Source organism: Pezoporus wallicus, unplaced genomic scaffold, assembly GCF_028554395.1.
Source record: "Pezoporus wallicus isolate ANWC-B61680 ecotype Strahan unplaced genomic scaffold, APGP_CSIRO_Pwel_v1 contig_8057, whole genome shotgun sequence".
Lineage (NCBI taxonomy): Eukaryota > Metazoa > Chordata > Aves > Psittaciformes > Psittacidae > Pezoporus > Pezoporus wallicus.
In genome coordinates, this window is record NW_026637044.1 from 138351 (window position 1) to 154380 (window position 16030).

At 67.5% G+C, this 16030-nt stretch overlaps 1 protein-coding gene across 1 annotated transcript in view; it reads right to left on the reverse strand.

Annotated features, from left to right (window-relative positions):
- The window catches only part of LOC130595844 (SCO-spondin-like), a 31134-nt gene that overhangs the window by 9443 nt on the left and 5661 nt on the right, over positions 1-16030 (reverse strand). The window contains exons 18-59 of the mRNA XM_057402885.1: positions 15583-15763; positions 15414-15508; positions 15088-15344; positions 14874-15008; positions 14596-14798; positions 14382-14509; positions 14183-14292; positions 13861-14010; positions 13215-13308; positions 12733-13130; positions 11833-12063; positions 11592-11759; positions 11232-11468; positions 10992-11114; positions 10812-10903; positions 10512-10728; positions 9777-9929; positions 9001-9141; positions 8715-8894; positions 8487-8637; positions 8257-8416; positions 8125-8179; positions 7938-8051; positions 7618-7836; positions 7421-7545; positions 7176-7317; positions 6842-7088; positions 6687-6762; positions 6559-6616; positions 5547-5693; positions 4944-5123; positions 4733-4855; positions 4508-4634; positions 4285-4410; positions 4107-4198; positions 3848-4012; positions 3004-3256; positions 2888-2934; positions 2509-2689; positions 1881-2148; positions 783-916; positions 223-446 (exon numbers count right to left, since the gene is read on the reverse strand). Of these exons, the coding sequence (XP_057258868.1) occupies positions 223-446; positions 783-916; positions 1881-2148; positions 2509-2689; positions 2888-2934; positions 3004-3256; positions 3848-4012; positions 4107-4198; positions 4285-4410; positions 4508-4634; positions 4733-4855; positions 4944-5123; positions 5547-5693; positions 6559-6616; positions 6687-6762; positions 6842-7088; positions 7176-7317; positions 7421-7545; positions 7618-7836; positions 7938-8051; positions 8125-8179; positions 8257-8416; positions 8487-8637; positions 8715-8894; positions 9001-9141; positions 9777-9929; positions 10512-10728; positions 10812-10903; positions 10992-11114; positions 11232-11468; positions 11592-11759; positions 11833-12063; positions 12733-13130; positions 13215-13308; positions 13861-14010; positions 14183-14292; positions 14382-14509; positions 14596-14798; positions 14874-15008; positions 15088-15344; positions 15414-15508; positions 15583-15763 (6707 nt within the window). The remainder of the gene's footprint in view (positions 1-222; positions 447-782; positions 917-1880; positions 2149-2508; positions 2690-2887; positions 2935-3003; positions 3257-3847; positions 4013-4106; positions 4199-4284; positions 4411-4507; positions 4635-4732; positions 4856-4943; positions 5124-5546; positions 5694-6558; positions 6617-6686; positions 6763-6841; positions 7089-7175; positions 7318-7420; positions 7546-7617; positions 7837-7937; positions 8052-8124; positions 8180-8256; positions 8417-8486; positions 8638-8714; positions 8895-9000; positions 9142-9776; positions 9930-10511; positions 10729-10811; positions 10904-10991; positions 11115-11231; positions 11469-11591; positions 11760-11832; positions 12064-12732; positions 13131-13214; positions 13309-13860; positions 14011-14182; positions 14293-14381; positions 14510-14595; positions 14799-14873; positions 15009-15087; positions 15345-15413; positions 15509-15582; positions 15764-16030) is intronic.

A 16030-nucleotide genomic window follows, 5' to 3' on the forward strand; every position in this document is an offset into this window, starting at 1 on the left:
ACGGCCCACAGCAGAAGGGCTGGGGCTGGGCTGTGACCCGTAGGAGAAGGAATGGAGATGGCCTGTGACCCACGGCAGAGGGGACACAAGGGGCTGTGACCATGGCAGAGGGGACAGGGAGGGATGGGCCATAACACATTGCAGAAAGGCTGTGACCCATAGCAGAGGGGACAGGATGGGGCTGCGACCCATTAGAGGGGCTGGGATGGGGCTGTGACGCACCAGGGCAGTCGGGGGTCCGGCAGTACATGGTGTCAGTGCGGGCTCCGGTGCAGTCCCGGCCGCCATGGGCAGGTGTGGGGCTGGTGCAGCCCCTCTGGCGGGTGCTGAGCCCCAGCCCCCCGCATGTGGGCGCACAGGGGCTCCAGGGGCTCCAGGACCCCCAAGCCCCATCCCGCCGGCAGCCCTCCAGCTCCGTGCAGTTCAGGTGGCCGTGACGGCACGTGCTGGGGGGCAGCGACAGGGTCGCTGTGGGGCTGGGGGGCAGCAGGGTGGCGGGGAGGGCAATGGGGTGATGGGCAAGGGGAGCTGGGTGCTGGGTGAGGGTGGAAAGGGGCTGGGTGATGGGAGGGGAAGGACCATGGGGTAGGTGGTGGTGGGGAAGGGTCAATGGGCTGTGGGGAAGGGATGTGGGGTAGTGGTGGTGTTAGAGAGGGGTGGGGAAGGGCAGCGGGGTGACAGGGAAGGGCCGCGGGGTAGGCGGTGGTAGGGAAGCACCACATGTGCAGGGGCGGTGGGGCAGGCGCTGGCTGTGGGTCGCAGTGTGGGTCGCGGTCGCTCACCAGTTGGCGCAGGCCGTGCGCACGGTGCCCCCCGCGGGCAGCTCCTGCCCGGGCAGCAGCCGGGGCTCGGCAGTGCCGGTGGATCCGTTGCGCAGCTCCCGCAGGAGCTGGGCCGGCAGCGCACACGGACACTCCTGCGCACCGGCACCGGAGCACCGGGAACACAGCATGGACCCGGGGGCGCCCAGCGCCCCACGGAGCACCCAGCGTGCAGCAAGCACCCATGGCCTCAGGGAGCATCCACCACCCCCAGAAGCATCCATGGACCTGGGCATCCCTCAACATCCCGTGGGTGAGCCCATGTCCTGGGCTCCTCCATGACCCCAGGTGTGATCCATCCCACCCCATTCCCATCCCCATCCCTATTCATTCCCACCCCTATTCCCATCCCATTCTTATTCCGTCCCATTTCGATCCCCATTATCCCCACCCCATCCCCATTCCCATCCCCATCCCCATTCATCCCCATTCCCACCCCATCCCATTCCCCCCCCCCATTCTCACCCCATCCCCATTCCCATTCCCATTCATTCCCATCCCCATTCATCCCCCTTCCCACCCCATCCCATTCCCCCCCATTCCCACCCCATCCCCCCCATCCCCATTCCCATCTCCATTCCCACTCATTCCCATTCCGCCCCCATTCCCCCCCATCCCCCTCATCCCCATTCCCATCCCCATTCCCATCCCCATTCCAATCCCCATTCATCCCTATTCCCACCCCATCCCATTCCCCCCCCCCCCATTCCCACCCCATCCCCATTCCCATTCCCATCTCCATTCCCATTCATTCCCATCCCCATTCATCCCCCTTCCCACCCCATCCCATTCCCCCCCATTCCCACCCCATCCCCCCCCATCCCCATTCCCATCTCCATTCCCACTCATTCCCATTCCACCCCCATTCCCCCCCATCCCCATTCCCATCTCCATTCCCATTCATTCCCATCTCCATTCCCACCCCATCGCCATTCCCATTGCCATTCCCATCTCCATTCCCATTCATTCCTATCCCCATTCCCACCCCATTCCCACCCCATTCCCATCTCCATCCCCATCCCCATTTATCCCCATCCCGGTTCCCGTCCCGGCGCTCACCCCCTCGCACTCTCCGCGGTGCAGGAAGGTCCCCACGGGGCAGCCGCAGCCCTGGGCGCAGGCCCCGCCCCCGCAGCCCACGCGCCCGGACACGTGCGCACAGCTGAACGGGCAGGCCCCGCCCACGCACTCGCGGAATACCCGCCCCCGAGGGCAGCCCGAGTCTGTGGGGCGGCGCCGTGGGGCAGAGCCGTGGGGCAGGGGAACGGGACCGGGCTGTGGGGTAGGGGCATGGAACGGGTCTAAAGGATTGGGCTGTGGGGCAGAGCTGCAGGGCGTGGGTATGGGCCGCTGTGTGAGGGCAGTAGCGCAGGGCTATGGAGCAGGGCCATGGGACAGGCTTAAGGGATACAGCTATAGAGCAAGGGTGTGGGGGGCAGGACTATGCGGCAGGCCTAAGGGATTGTGCTGTGGGGCACGGGCATGGGCAGGTGTATGGGTCAGGCCTAAGGGGCAGGGCAGTGGATCGGGTCCATGGGGCAGGGCTGTGGGGCAGGACAGTAGATCAGGGCAAAGGAGAAGGGTCATGGTGGCAGGCCTAAGGGACAGGACTATGAGGCAGAGCTGCGAGGCAGGGGTATGGGTCAGGGCTATAGATCAGGGCTATGGGTCAGGCCGTGGGTCGTGCCTTGGGTCAGGCCGTGGGTCAGGCCGGCACTCACCGCGGCACACATGGGTGTTGCACATCTGGCTCTGCAGGCCCAGCCCCACACACTCGGGCTGGCGGCACTGCCGCCGGCGCAGCCGCTCGCCACCTCCACAGGAGACGCTGCAGGGACCCCACGGCGACCACGCTCCCCACGGCTCCTCTGTGGGACACGGGACGGGGCCACTGGCTTGGACGGTGACCCCCGACACCCACAGCCCTTGCAGAAGGGGCGTGGGGTGCTCAGCCCCACAGCACCCCATATAACTGAGGCCATACACGGCACCACGCGGCGCAGTTGGAGCCCGGTGCGGTTCGCGCGTCCCCCCATCACCCCGTGACCCCCAAGCCACCGCGGTACCTGCGCAGGGCTCGGTGCCGCACACCATCGCCCCGGCGGTGCAGGTGCTGCAGGAGATGGGGGTCAGCGCTGGAGGCGTCAGCCCCAGGGCCGCCCCCCCCGGGCCGCTCCCGCACCAGTTATTGCAGGCGTCCCCCGCAGCGGTGTCCCCGGGCAGGTACAGGCGGCCGCGGTGGTAGCAGGGGCAGCGTGCGGGCCGCACGCAGCTCCCGTTGTGCAGCAGGAGCCCCGCGGGGCAGGCGCAGCCGTCGCGGCAGCGCGCAGCGCACTCCACACCCGCGCCGAGGTCCAGGCAGAGGCGCGGGCAGGGCTCCCCCGTGGCGCGGCACTGGGCAGCCGTGCGGTACAGAGCGTGCCCGGGGCACCGCGCTGCGGGCACCAGCGACAGCATCGGTGGAGGGGGTCCCGTCCCCAGGGAGCCCGCGGCCCTGGACCTCAGTCCCTGTTCCCCCCCATCTCTTGTGCCTCCCAAACCTGGAATCCCATTCCCAGTGCTCCCCAGTCTTAGCACCTCTCATTTCTGGTGCCCCCCCAGCTCCCCAGACCAGGGCTGGCAAGTGGGTGGGTGCCATAGGGGTGGAGGGCCTGGGGCTGGTGGGACCCCAATCTCGGGGCGTCTCCTCATCCTGCTGCAGCCAGGCAGCCTCACGCCCCCAGACCCACAGCGCCCTGTCCTTAACACCCCAAAACACGCAGCACCCAGCCCACAGCACCCTTGACCCCACAGATCCCCAATGCCAACAGCACCCCAAAGCTCAAGCCACCCTGAAACCCATGAGACCTCCAAACCCACAGCACCCCCAAACCCACAGCACCCCAAAGCCTCCATCGCCCAGCCCATGGCACCCCAAACCAAACAGCTCCCCTAATCCCACAGCACCCAGCCCATATCACCCTACCCCACAGCCCCCCAAGCCCCCCAGCAGCGGGTGGGGTCTGGTCAGGTTGGGGGGCGCGCACCGTGGCAGGGCTGGGTGTTACAGTCCCGTGTCTGGAGGTGGGGGCCGGTGCAGGACTCCTCCTGTGCGGGCGCGGCGCAGGTCCGGTGCCGCAGCTGCTCACCGGCGCCGCAGGACACGGAGCACTCGGACCAGGGCGCCCAGGGGCTCCAGGCACTGCCGAGCTCTGCCGGGACGGACAGACGGACGTGTGGTGCTTGAGGGGTCACCGCGGCAAAGGGGGGGGGGGGGGGGGTGTCAATGTGCTCGGTGTCACCCACCGGTGCCGCAGGGCTCGTGGCACTCGCGCAGCTCCCGAGCCGCCCCGGTGCAGGGCGCTCCGCCGGCAGCCGCCGCGGGGTTGGTGGGTGACCTGCGGGAAGCCGCCACGTGGCCACCCCGTCCGTGGGGTGCAGCCGCCCCACGGCTATGGGGCAGAGCCCCGACCCAGCCTCACACCTGAACCTCTCCTGCGTCCCCGCGCCGCAGCTGCTACTGCAGTGGGTCCACGGTGACCACGTGGACCAGCCACAGTCCACGGCGCAGGACGCGTCCTCGCACGTCACAGTCCCGTTGTGGCACGTGCTGCAGACCGGCACCGGGATGAGCCACGCGGGCAACCCAGGGGCACCCCCAAACCTCCCCAAACCCCTTGGGGTGCAACACCGGGGGTCGCACTCACCACCGCCGGCAGCCCTGCAGGAACACCTCGCCGGGCCGGCGCTGCTCACCGGCCACATGGCACCGGCACTCACCGGCATCGACACAGCCGCCGTCCTGCAGGAACAGCCCCGGCGGGCACCAGCACCCTGTCCCGGGGCGCCCTCAGCACCGGAACTCGGCATCCAGACACCCCCCCCCCCCCCCAACCCCCCCCAAGCACCCAGACCCCGCACCCATCACTCACCAGCCTGGCAGGGCCGCTCGCAGGTGCCGTTGCCACCGAGGTCACCGCAACTCTGGGTGCAGGGGGGGTCCCGTCCCCCCTCGCAGTCCTCGGCCCGCACAAGCACCATGCGGGGGCCGCAGGCTGGGGGCGGGGGCACAGGGGGTGCTCAGGGATGCAAGGGGCACCCGATCTCCCGGTCCCCTTCCTGTGTCCCCGTCCCCCTCCGTACCTGGGGGGTCCCCGCAGGGCTGGAAGCTGCAGGGCTGGGTCTGGAGGTGCTCCCCCGGGCACGGAGCCCCCCCGTTCTTTGGAGGGGGGTCACTGCAGCTCCGCTCTCGGCTCCGCACGCCCCCGCCACAGGTGGCGTCACAGGGGGACCAGGACCCCCAGGCTGCCCACCCGCCAGGCACTGCGGGAGCCAGCAGCGTGTGAGGAACCCCAGACATCCCCAAAGCCTCCCCCTGCCCCAGGGCTCGGCCACGGCTCCCTCCATGAGAGGGTCCGGTCCCCTGAGCCCTGGGGCCATCTAGAACAAATGGGGGTGTCAGGGGTCCTTGGGGTGAGGGGTGGTACCCTGTGGTCCCTGGAAGGTCCCTGGGGGATCCCGGGTAACATCCGTGGGGTAGCTGGGGGGTCCCAAGGTGGGACGGGGGGTACATGGGGGTCTCTAGTGTGGGAGGGGGTCCCTTGGGGGTCCCAGGGGTGGCAGAGTGTACCCGGGGATGGGGGTACCCGGGAGATCTCTGGGCCGTCCTCAGGGTGGGAAACAGTCCCTGGGCTGACCCTGGGGTTCCCTGTGGGTGATGGGGGTCCCCAGAGGTGCTGGGGGTACCTGGGCAGGCACGCAGGAAGCAGACACGGGTGTCAGGAGGGGTCCGTGTGCAGCCCCCCCCTGGCAGGGCCGGCCGCAGGGTGACCCCCAGCCCACAGGAGCGGCTGCAGGGACCCCAGTTCCCCCAAGGAGCCGGATCACAGGTGCCTGGCGGGGAGGCAGGGATTGTTGGGGTGGTCCCCAGTCCCCTCAACATTAGATTCCTGCAGATATGGTGCCCCCAAACCTGGACCCTCATCCTGGTCCTCCCCATCCATGGTGCTCCCCAGCACCAGCACCACTAAACCCACAGAAGACCAAAACCCACAGCACCCCAAAAATCACAGCACCACTAAATCCACATCACCCCAAACCCTGTGGTAGCTCTGAGCCCACAGCACCCCAAACCCCTTAGTACCCAGTCCACAGCACCCCAAAACCACAGCACCCTAAATCCCACAGCACTCCTAACCCCACGGCAACCCAAAACCTACGGCACCCAGTCCACAACATCCACAACCCTTTGGTACCCAGCCCCATGGTGTGAGCTGAGTGCTGTCCCCCTTGCCCCAGGGACCCCCACCTCCCATCCTGCTCTGGGGGAGCCCCCCACATCTGGGGCGGCCGTGCCTGGCCCTGCCCCATGCCCCAGGGTCCCCTCACCTTGGGGGCTAGGGCTGGAGACCCCTGTCAGTGCTGGGGGGGATCTGGTACAGGGTGGCCCTGTGGGATGCTGGTGCCTATCCCCGGGGTGCTGGGATTTGTTGGGGTGTCAGGGGGCCCTGGTGCTGGCTCCATGACTCCTGACTCCGTGGGGCTGCTGGCTCTGGTTGTGGGGGGACCCACAGCCATCATGTGGGGGTTGGGGAAGGGGTTCAGCCCCTGGATGCCCTGGGGTATGTAGGACACAGCTAGGGGGTCAGGACATGACCCCAGCACCCCAACTGCATGCGAGGATGGGGGAACCCCAGCAGAGACCCCCCTCAGCCCCACATCTAATCCCCAAACCCCCCCCTTCCCCCACAGGAGGTACCTGGTGGAGTGGGGTCAGCACCTTTGGGTGGCAACTGGGTTCCCATCCCAGGGGACACCTGCATGGAGACAGAGGGGTGTCACCTGCTGCCCTCCATCCCTTGTGGCCCCCATTCCCCCTGGGCTCACCATGGCTGGGGGCATTGGTGGTGTCTGTGTGGTCGTGCTCAGCACCAGAACACCGGCTGCCACGGGGGCCACGGGGCTGGGGATGTATAGCCAAGATAGGGGTTACCCACTGTGACCCCCAGCTCCCATGGGAAGCCCCAATCCTGCTATGGTACCTGGTGGTGCTGGGGGGCCCACAGCTGGCCTCATCAGTGCCATCGGGGCAGTCAGTGACACCATCACAGAGGGGACCCCGGGGACCCCCGAGAACACATTCCCCGCTCCCGCACCGGAACTCCCCCATGGTACAGGGGCGCTGGGTCTGTGTCACCGGCACCGTCAGTGTCACCGGCGTCATAGGTATCACTGGCAGCATCACCGGTGTCACTGGCACTGTCACAGCCTCATGCCGGGCTGGGGGCACTTAGAGAGAGGGCAGAAATGGGCAGTTGAATGGCACCCACGGGTGGCGTGGGGGGCTCTCCCACTCCCCCGCATTGCCCCCAGTACCTGGGGGGCAGCCCAGCAGCTCAGCACGGAGCACAATGCGGTTGTGGAAGTCCTGGGGCAGGATGCGGACGTGCTGCGCCTGCACCATGCGTCCTAGCAGCCGCACCGCTGGTGTGCTGGCGTCCTGGTTGCCCTGGAAGAGCTGGTGGGGGGACATAGACGAAAACAGGGGTGTACATGCATGTACGCACATACATGTGCACCATCGCACGTGCACTCATGGCTGCATGTGCAGCCGGTGGCACCTGGGCATTGGTGGTGCCGTTGGTGAGGTCGCGGTAGCGGTGCCAGCGGGTGCCATCGGCGCTGAACTGCAGCAGGAATGCGGTGACGAAGGCATCAGAGGAGCCGGCTCCCTGCACCACCACCCCTGTGGGGACAGCGCAGCACATGGTGGCACCAGTGGCACCATCAGCGCCGCGGCGGGCAGCCCGGCACCCACCGGTGATGTTGGTGGGCTGCAGCAGGTCCAGCTCCAGGAAGGAGGGTTCGTCGGGCGGTGCCGCGTAGGCATCATCCGGGGGGGCCCAGCCCTGCAGCGGCTCCCCGGGGTCACCACCATGCAGCCCGGCAGCGTGTGCTGGGCTCTCAGACCGCGCCGATGAGGCACTGAAACCGCTGACCGGCAGAGCCGCGGTGCCCAGCGGGAGGTAACAGGGATCTGGCGGGGTGTGGGAGCAGCTCAGGGTCGCGGGACATAACCCTTGTCCCGGCTGCCTGCCCCCTGCCCGCACTGGCAAGTCTCATGGTGGCGGTGCTCACCGCCAAGGGGAGGCAGCGGGAAGGTGAGCAGGGAGGAGCCGGGGGGCTCTGTTGGCGTGGACGAGGGGGCCTCCGCTGTCGGCAGCTCCGGGGGGGTAGCCGTCACGTTGTCGCCTGCAGTGGAGACCACGTCAGGCGGCCCCTCTAGGATGGGACCCCCATCATAGCATTGGCTGCCCCGACTCACCCGCGGGGGCACAGTAGCAGCAGGAGTCCCCGTGGCCATCAACCAGTACCCGGCCCTACGGAGGTCACTGTCACCATCAGCACCAACAGCGCCAGGACCGGCACCGGTGTCGCGGTCACCCCACGCTCTCACCTGCGGGCAGCCGGCGGCGCGGTGCGGGCAGTAGGGCGAGCACCGCACGGCCAGGCTGGGCAGGCACTGGCAAACGTGGCAGGGCTCCTCACGCCACCGCTCTCCCGGTGCGTGCCGGCGGCCCCGGGACTGGCACTGCCGGCACGGCGCCGTCTGGCACCTGCGGGAGCGGGGAGGTCACCGGGAGCCCGCCGCTCGTCCATCACCACCCCGGCGCGCACCCGCCGCACCTGCGCGCCTTGCGGTAGATGCCGCGGCAGTGCCGGCCGCCGCCGCGCTGGCTGGGGTTGGTGGGGCTGCGGAACGACCACTGCACGCTCTGCGTGCCGCAGGGCCCGGGGCAGTCGCCCCACGCCGACCACGCCGACCAGCCGCAGTGCACTGTGGACGGCACCGGCTCAGTGCGGGGCACCGGCACCTCCAACCCACGCCGCGGTGCCGCCGCTGCCGGGACTCACCGGCGCAGTCGGGGTTCTGCCGGCAGCGCCGCAGCTGGCCGCGCAGGCAGGCGCAGAGCTGGCAGTCCACCTTCACCAGCTGCCCCGGGGGGTGCCGCAGCCCCGCGGCGTGGCACGGGCACTCCCGAGGCAGCACGCACCGGCCCTCGTCCAGCACCAGCCCCGCCGCGCACCAGCACCCTGCCGCGGGGCGGGGCTCAGTGGGTGCTCCGCGGTGACTGACCCGTGGCCCGCCCCACCGCGGTGTGTGGGGACCTCCGGGCGCCGCAGCCCCCGCGCCCCTCACCTGGGCTGCAGGGCCGGTCCTGCCGGCACGCGGCACCGGTGGAGACGTCGGCGCAGGATGCGGGGCAGGGAGCGCAGGGCCATGGCCGCAACCCCTCCGGGCAGGAGGAGGTGTTGGGGCAGCCCCCCGGAGTGCAGGGGGCTGGGGGGGGGGGGGGGGGGGGCGGGTTTGCGGGTTTGGTACCACTCACCCGTGGGGATCCATCGGCCCCACGGAGCACACAGGGACCCACCAACAGAGCCCAACCATCCACCCCATGGAACCCACCAACTTGCAGCAGCCACTTGATCCATGGAGCCCACCCATCCACCCCATGGAACCCACCAACTTGCAGCAGCCACTTGATCCATGGAGCCCACCCATCCACCCCATGGAACCCACCAACTTGCAGCAGCCACTTGATCCATGGAGCCCACCCATCCACCCCATGGAACCCACCAACTTGCAGCAGCCACTTGATCCATGGAGCCCACCCATCCACCCCATGGAACCCACCAACTTGCAGCAGCCACTTGATCCATGGAGCCCACCCATCCCACCAAGACCCTCTTACCCCACAGAGCCCACCTACTGCTTGGACCCCACTCACCCATGGAGCCGACCTCATGGAGCCCACCCATCCCTTTGAGACTCACCTGCCCCACAGAGCCCGCTACCCTGCAGAGCCCACTCACCCACAGAACTCACCCATTCCCTGGAGCCCACTTGCCCCACAGAGCCCATCCACTCCTTGAACACCCCCATCCCTATAGACCCCCAACCCCACGGGCACCCACCTGTTTCAAGAGCACCGGGTGTCTCTCCAGGCAGGTCACTGCAGGGGCGGCCTCCATTCTGGGGGGGTTGGCATTGCCGCTGCCGCTGCCGCAGCCCCCCACAGCCCGCAGGGCACGAGGACCAGGGACCCCACTCGGCCCAGGCACCGTCAACTGTGGTGGGAGGGAGGCGGGAGGGTGGGACACCCCCATGGGACGCCTCCTGGGACACCCCCATGGGGCTTCTGTACCCACAGACAGGACACTGGGGGATTTGGGGGAGTTTTGGATGGTTCAGAAGAGATATTGGGGTTCTAAAGGTGTAATGCGGTGTCCCAAAGGGGATTTGGAACATCTGGGAAGTATTGGAATGCTCCCGGGGAGTATTAGAGGATCCCTGGGGGGTATTGGGAACCCCCCAAATCCCCCTGTGTAGCCTCAGCCATAGGAACTCCCAATTCCCCACCACCTGGCTATGGGAACCCCCATGGGAATCCTGAAACCGCCATGGGAACCACCAAATTCCCCAGGAACCCCTAAATCCCCTGGGCAGTTCTGGCCATGAGGAGCCCCACAGGAAACCCCATACACTGCTGAGCAACCTCAGCGATGGAAACCCCTGAATCCCCCTTGGTACTCCAACCACAAAGACCCCCAAACCCCACAAGGCACCCCAGATTTCCCCTGGACTGCTGCCACCACGCCCCCCCCCCCCCCTCAGTTCCAGCCCCCCATTGCTGACAGCCCCATGCTCACCAGGGCAGGCAATGCTGAAGCACTGCTGCTGCTCCGCAGCCTGCCCGTGGCACCGGTGCAGCACTCCAGGACGGTGCTGGCGGCAGCCCCGTGTGCGGCGCTGCAGGCCGGGGCCACAGGAGTGGGTGCAGGTGCCCCATGGCCCCCATGGCCCCCACTCACCACAATCCCGCTCGTCCTCCCCACCGGCACTGCAGTCAGGAACGCCATCACACACCTGTAACACCAGGGCAGCACTGAGCCGGGGAGGGGGGTAATGGTGGCACCAGAGCGGGGTTGGGGGTCCCTGTACCCAGATACCTGCTGGAAGGCTACACACTCGCCCCCACTGCAGGTGTATTCGGCACAGGGGCCCCCTGTCCTGTTGCTCCCACTGGCGAGGCTGCGGCTCCCTGCAGAGGTGACAGTCCATAGTGGGGTGGTCATGGCAGGGTGTCCATCCCCATCCCTGCCCCACAGCCCCCAGCCTTCTGCCCTCACCGCAGAGCAGCTCATCCTCGCCCTGGGGACAGTCGGTGGCCCCATCGCAGACCCTCGACACGTTGAGGCACAGGCCACCATCGCAGGCAAAGTGCCCCAGGCACGGCGGGATGGCAGTGGAGCCTGTGCCAGGGCACCGTCAGCTGAGACCCCACCATGGACACCAGCACCATGGAGTGTCCCCCTACACTGGGTGTCACTGCGGAGGGGACACCGAGGGTCCCGGCCGCATTGGCTCACCACAGTGGTCCTCGCTCTCATCAGAGCTGTCGCGGCACTGCGGGACGCCATCACAGAGGTGTCCATAGGGGACACAGTCGGTGCCATGGGCGCAGGGGAAGTGTCTGGGCTCGCAGCCGCCAGCACAGCCCAGCTCATCGCTGCCGTCACGGCAGTCGGCCTCACCGTCGCAGAGCCAGCCCCGTGGTGCGCACTCTCCACTGCCGCATGTGAAGGCCGAGGGGCCGCATGCCGGTGCTGTGGGCAGTGGGTCACCATGGGGTGCCCATCCCTGTAGTCCCCACCATGTGCCATCCTGGTGCGGGGTCCACGGGGTGCCGTGGGAGGGTCCGGCTGCCACACAGCACCATCAGCCCTCACCTGCCGAGGTGGTGGTGGTGGGCACAGCAGCAGGCAGTGCTGCCGCGCACCCCGCCGGGCTCTCGTCCCAGCCGTCGCGACAGTCACTGACACCATCACAAACCGCAGCCTCACTGATGCAGGAGCCATCAGGGCACGGGAGCTCCCCGGGGGCGCAGGTCACCCGGTCTAGGGGGAAACACACGTTCCCATGGGGCGATGCCGCCGTGGTTGGGGGTCCCGGTGTGGGGCTGAGCCTCACCTGGGCAGAACTCCTCATCGGTGCCGTTGGCACAGTCCCGGTGGCCATCACAGACAGTGATTGGGGGCAGGCACTGGATGTCGGGGCACTGGAGGTGCCCAGGGGGGCAGACGCAGCCGCGCTCGTCACTGAAGTCACCACAGTCATCGTGGCCATCGCAGCGGTGCGGGTACAGCACACACCGGCCCAATGCGCAGCGGAACTCACCTGCACTGCAGCTCGGGCTGCAGCCTGCCGTAATGGCAGCTGTCAGAGACCCCGCACCATGGGGCTCAGACCCCCAGGGGCCGGGGGCTCAGGACCCCTCACTGTGCAAAATGGTCAGCCAGGAATGGGGGCTCAGGGACCCGTTTGCCATGAGGCTCAATTCCCACAACAGGGTGCTCAGACCCCCTCACTGTGGGGCACAGACCCCAGGGATGGGGAGCTCAGGATACTTCACTGTGGGGCTCAGACCTGCAGGGTCATGGGGGTCAAGACTCCTCACTATGGTGTTCAGACCCCTTTGCTCATGGGGCACAGACCCCCAGGGATGAGAAACTCAGACTTTCTCTCCATGGGGCACAGCCAGGGACACATGGTGCAGGACCCCTCACCATGGTGCATAGTCACTCAGGGATGGGCGGCTCAGGCCTCCTCACCATGAGGCTCAGAACCCTGTCCATGGGGCACAGACCCTCAGGGTAACAGGGCTCAGGACACCTCACTATGGCATTCAGACCCCTTTGCCATGGGGCACAGACCGACAAAGAACTGGGGCTCAGAATACCTTGCTGTGGGGCACAGCCCATTGTCAGTGTGCTCCTCCACGCCACTGCTTTCATCCCCAGGGTCCCCACAACACCGCCCAACCCAGGACCCCCAGGAACAGCCATGGGGCAGCCATGGGGCCGCTCTCACCTGCTTCATCCGAGTCGTCGGCGAAGCCGCAGTCCAGCTCCCCATCGCAGACACGCTCGGGGGGGATGCAGCGGCCGCTGGCGCAGGAGAACTCGGGGGGCGCGCAGGAGGCCGTGGGGCAGCCGCTCTCGTCAGAGCCGTCACTGCAGTCGCGGATGCCGTCGCAGCGGGAGCCCCAGGCCAGGCACTGCCCTCCAGCGCAGCGGTGCTGGTGCGGGGCGCAGCGCGGGGCGCACACCTCATCTGAGCCGTCCCCGCAGTCCTCCTCGTTGTCGCACACCCAGGCCCCCGGCACGCAGCGCCCGTCGGCACGGCACGAGAACTCCCACGAGGCGCACGGCGCGGGTGGGCACAGCTCCGGTGAGGATGGGCAGTGCCACGCACCTGCCGCGCACGTGCTGCGGGGATAGCGGCGGCTCGGTCCCAGGGTGCTCCCCGTGGTCCCCATGGCTGCGCCGGGCCAGAGCCAAGCACGGACTCACCAGTTCTTGCAGCCCTGCTGCACCGTGGCACCGGCTGGGAAGGAGAAGCCGTCCCAGAAGCACGGGCATTCGCCAGGCTCGATGCAGCCTCCGTCTGCCAGTGGGGAGGGGGAAAGGAGGCATTGGACCTCGGTGACCCAGCCCCAGCACATTGCCCAGTCAGGCTGAGCAGACAGCACCACATCTGGTGTACAAGGCTGGGTTAGACCCTCCAACATGGAGTGGAGCCACAGGCTGAGAAGGGGTCAAAGTACTGAGTACCATGGCCAGGACAAGGGAACTGGGTGCAAGGACAGCATGGCAGGCCCCACATCAGCCCATGCCAACCCCATGATGGTCCAACACATCTGCACGCTAGCTCCATGCCATACCCATGATCCCCTTACCAGCCCACAATAGCTCCACATCAGCCCCACAACACCCCATGCAGCCTCACACCAGCTCCATGCCTCCCCACACTGTCCGTGACATCCCATGCCAGCCCCACGCCACCCTACTCTGACCCATGCCAGCCCCACACCAGCCCGTGCTGGCCCCGCATCACACCATGCAGCTCCATACCATCCCCACACCAGCTCCACACCACCCCATACTGCCCATGACACCCCCACGACCCCACACCAGCCCCACCAGCTCCCAGCCTCACCATGCAGGACCCTCCCTGCAGGGCAGAAACACCCCTCCAGGCAGGACAGATCCTGGCAGCGCTCGGGGGGCTCGCGGGCAAGGTTGTGGCAGGTTGGAGGGCAGGGGGGTCCGCAGGGGCTGTACACCAGCCCCCGCTCACACTGCAGGGCTGCAGACAGGGGTCAGGGTTGGACAAGGCCGGGAGCCCCCTGCCCCACAGCACCCACCCCCTTTCCTCCCCACAGCCCCATGGGGGGGTCCTGACCCCCTCCCCATCCCCATCACTTGTCTGGCTCAGCCATGGGACCCCTCGCAGCCTTGTCCAGTGGCTGGTGACTCACGGCACAGCTCCTGGCTCCTCCATCGCACATGGACGCCGCGCCGGCCGCACTCCTCAGCGTATGTGGCAATGGCCGTGCACAGGCACTCACAGTCTCCACCGGAGTCACACCTGCCGGCACAGTGGGTTTGGTGGGATGGGAACAGTGGGACCCCCAATCCCCCGCCCCACCGCAGTGCTTACTGGCTTACCCCACTTACCCGCAGGCATCAAAGATGCACCAGTCGTAGAAGCGCTGGCACGGCACCACATCGTGGCATGGCTCAAAGAGCCGCTGCCGGAGGATGCTGCAGCGCCGGCGGGCCCACGCTGCCCGGTGTGGGTTCTCCTGGGGGGAGCCAGTGCCGCCATCAGCCTCCATCCCTCACCCAGCCCCTGGCCACCACTGCCCTGGCTGCCCATTCCAGTACATACGGTGCAAGGGTGCCGTGCGCTGGCGCTGTCCACCTCGGGGCAGAGCAGGCTGAGGCGCCAGGAGTTGCCGAAGAGCTCGGCGCTGGGCTCCAGCACCCCTTGCCGGCTGGAGAGATCGTTCTCGGCGTCACCGTCGAAGTTGCCACAGAGCCCAACCACACGTCCCCGGTGCTGCGGCTCCAGCCGGATGTACACCCGTGTGCCTAGACGGCACAGCGCTCAGCACCGGCAGCACGCTGCAGCACAGTGCTGAGCACCCCCTCCCCTGTGGGTCTCACCTCCATCCCAGAGCACCGCCAGCCCCATGCGGGTGAGGAGGAGGAGGAAGAGACCGGCGCGCTCCAGCGTCAGTCCAGTGCCGGTGTAGGCTTTTGGGGGTCGCACCGGGACCCCGTTCACTGTCACGTCCCTCCCTGCCAGGGCAGCGCAGGCTGTCAGAGACAGTGACCCCCCAGCATGTCTCTGTCCCCGTGCCACCATCCTCATCCTCACCCCGCAGCATGTGCACCACAGTGTTGCCCATCACCACCACCACTGATTTGGTGCAGGTGACGCCGCCAGTGCCGCAGGGCACGTTCTCGGCAGTGACAGCAAAGAGCCCATCGGCCTCGCGTGCCAGCAGGTACTCGCAGTCGCCGGGGAAGGAGAAGGCTCGTCCGTCAAAGGTGATGTAGTGGGGGTCCCCCGTGGCCACGCAGGTGCCGGCGCACTCCTCCTGGCCACAGTGCCAGTGCTGCTGCCGGCACACGCTGCAGGGGACAGGGCTCAGCTCCGGCACAGTGTGCCTGGTGTCCCCGGTGGGGCTGGGGGGGTCTCACCATGTGTTGCAGTCCCGGATGATGGTGTCATTGGGCCGGTACAGCCGCCCGCCGTGCTGGCACGGGCACTCTGCCGGAGACACACAGCGCCCGTCCTGCCAGCACACAGCCCCAGTGAGCTGGATGTGGATCCTCTCTGGCACATCCCCATGGAGAGGGTGTCACTCACCAGGAAGATGGTGCCAGGGGGACAGACGCAGCCATCGGCAATGCCGGCACAGGTGCCGTTGGGCTCGGCACTGTCACAGCGGCGCAGGCAGGAGCCCGGCGCATGGATCAGCCCCCCAGGGCACAGGGCTGCCATGGGGCAGGCGGCTGCAGTGCAGCGCCAAGACCCACCAGCACAGACACTGCAGAGACAGGGTACGGTGAGGGCAGCACCCAGCACCCACCAACCTGGAGAGCCCCCACCCAGCCAGACCCATGCCAGGGTTTCCATATTGCCCATCGCCATTCTATCTCATCCCATTCTATTGCATCTTATCCCATCCCATGCCGTCCTATCCCATCCTGTTTCCTTCCATCCTGTTGTGTCCTGATGAGTGTTGCCTTCTCCCATCCTGTCCCACTTTATCTATCCCACCACATCCTGTCCTATTCTATGCCATCTGTCTCAT